General features: G+C 41.0%; 1 protein-coding gene across 1 annotated transcript; it reads right to left on the bottom strand.

Annotated features, from left to right (window-relative positions):
* Window positions 1-702: 702 nt before the first annotated feature.
* LOC121803823 (homeobox-leucine zipper protein HOX20-like) lies at window positions 703-1,056 on the bottom strand. The gene has a single exon (XM_042203419.1). The coding sequence runs from the start codon at window positions 1,054-1,056 to the stop codon at window positions 703-705; it is 354 nt and encodes a 117-aa protein (XP_042059353.1).
* Window positions 1,057-1,416: the final 360 nt, after the last annotated feature.

Genomic DNA, 1,416 nt, shown 5'->3' with positions numbered 1-1,416 from the left:
GTTTAACATTTTTGTGGATAACAATTCTTTTGTGCATGGACTAAACAATTAGATGAGTCCTCTCAAAATATATCCATATAACTCATCTCACTATTGAGACACGTGTGTTCGTTATACTCATGCTGAAAGCGCAAGCACTTGCAATACTCATATGCAATCTTCAAACAAAGTGTTGGCCATTATATAATTTTAGAGAAAAATCAACGGGTGAGGACGAACCAGAAAAAAAAAAAGAGTTATGTGGAAAGTCGAGAAAATCTCAAATGTTTCGGGAAATGTAGAAAATTTTAAAAGTTCGTGTATATATTGGCAGACAAATTATCTTATTTTATCTAAAGTCGTTTCAATTATCGTTGTTTTTTTGCTACCCTGATACTTCAAACGTAATTGTAAGCTTCAATTTAGAGAAATTTTAATTTCGAGAAAAATATTGAAAAGACTAAAATTTGTGTATTTAGATTCAAAAATAAAAGTTTCAAGAAAACAATGAAAAAAATACCGAAAGTGCATGTAGATAACTCATAAAGTTGTATTAGCAGTTTAGTAGGGTAGATAACTCATCTATGCTGGAGTTATACGAACAAAGTAACTGCAACTGAACAAACAGGGTATGCAAATTCTAACTTAGAGAAATACAACCCACATGTTATTTAACGCGACATGAATATATAGACAGAAAATCAGAAATCACAACTCATATATTCAGAATCCGAACCGTGTCACCATGCAACATCCAATTTCGTCTCTTAAAATCCGAATCTCAGCCCTAAGTCCATTCTCTCTTCTCCTGCTCTCTTCAACCTCTTGCTCAAGCTTCGCTTCTCTCTCTCTGCTCTCCCGCAAAGCATCCTCGAGCTCCAAACATCTCTGTTCCGACACCCTCCTCCTCTCCTTTTCTCTATCCCGCTTCCGCCTCCGATTAAACCAGCTCGTAACCTGCTCCACATCCAGTCCTGTTTGATTCGCTAGCTCAGCCTTTCTCTCTCTACACAGATGATCTCTCTCTCCATACGCCACCTCTAGAGCATCGATCTGAAATCGCTCGAACCTCTTCATTCCTTGATTTGTGATGGGGTACGAACTAAACAAGCCCAACAGCAGTGACGGCCCATCAGCCCAAAGCCCAAGGAAGAGTATGAGTTCGGCATTACCAAAGAGTTCGGAGGAGTTCGGCATTACCAAAGAGTTCGGCCTCAGCCTACAGCTCGGTAAAAGCCAACCAATCAAGCTCTGCTCTCAGGTCGGCATCAAGCTCTACTCTCAGATCGGCAACCAAAGCAGTTCGGTCTCAGTATTCGACCGAACAAGGAGTTAGTGGACCCATGCAGGATTTCCACAACTTCCAACACACCCACTACCACGTGGCGTCAACTCAGGCGACGATCTTAGGCCATGACCTACACGACCTCCACGACC

Source organism: Salvia splendens, chromosome 5 (genome assembly GCF_004379255.2).
Source record: "Salvia splendens isolate huo1 chromosome 5, SspV2, whole genome shotgun sequence".
Lineage (NCBI taxonomy): Eukaryota > Viridiplantae > Streptophyta > Magnoliopsida > Lamiales > Lamiaceae > Salvia > Salvia splendens.
The sequence above is the reverse complement of the archived record's forward strand: the minus strand, read 5'-3'. Positions and strand labels throughout refer to the sequence as shown.

Excerpts from the sequence above, each read along its gene's own strand:
- LOC121803823 (XM_042203419.1), bottom strand. The coding sequence starts at position 1,056 with ATGAAGAGGTTCGAGCGATTTCAGATCGATGCTCTAGAGGTGGCGTAT.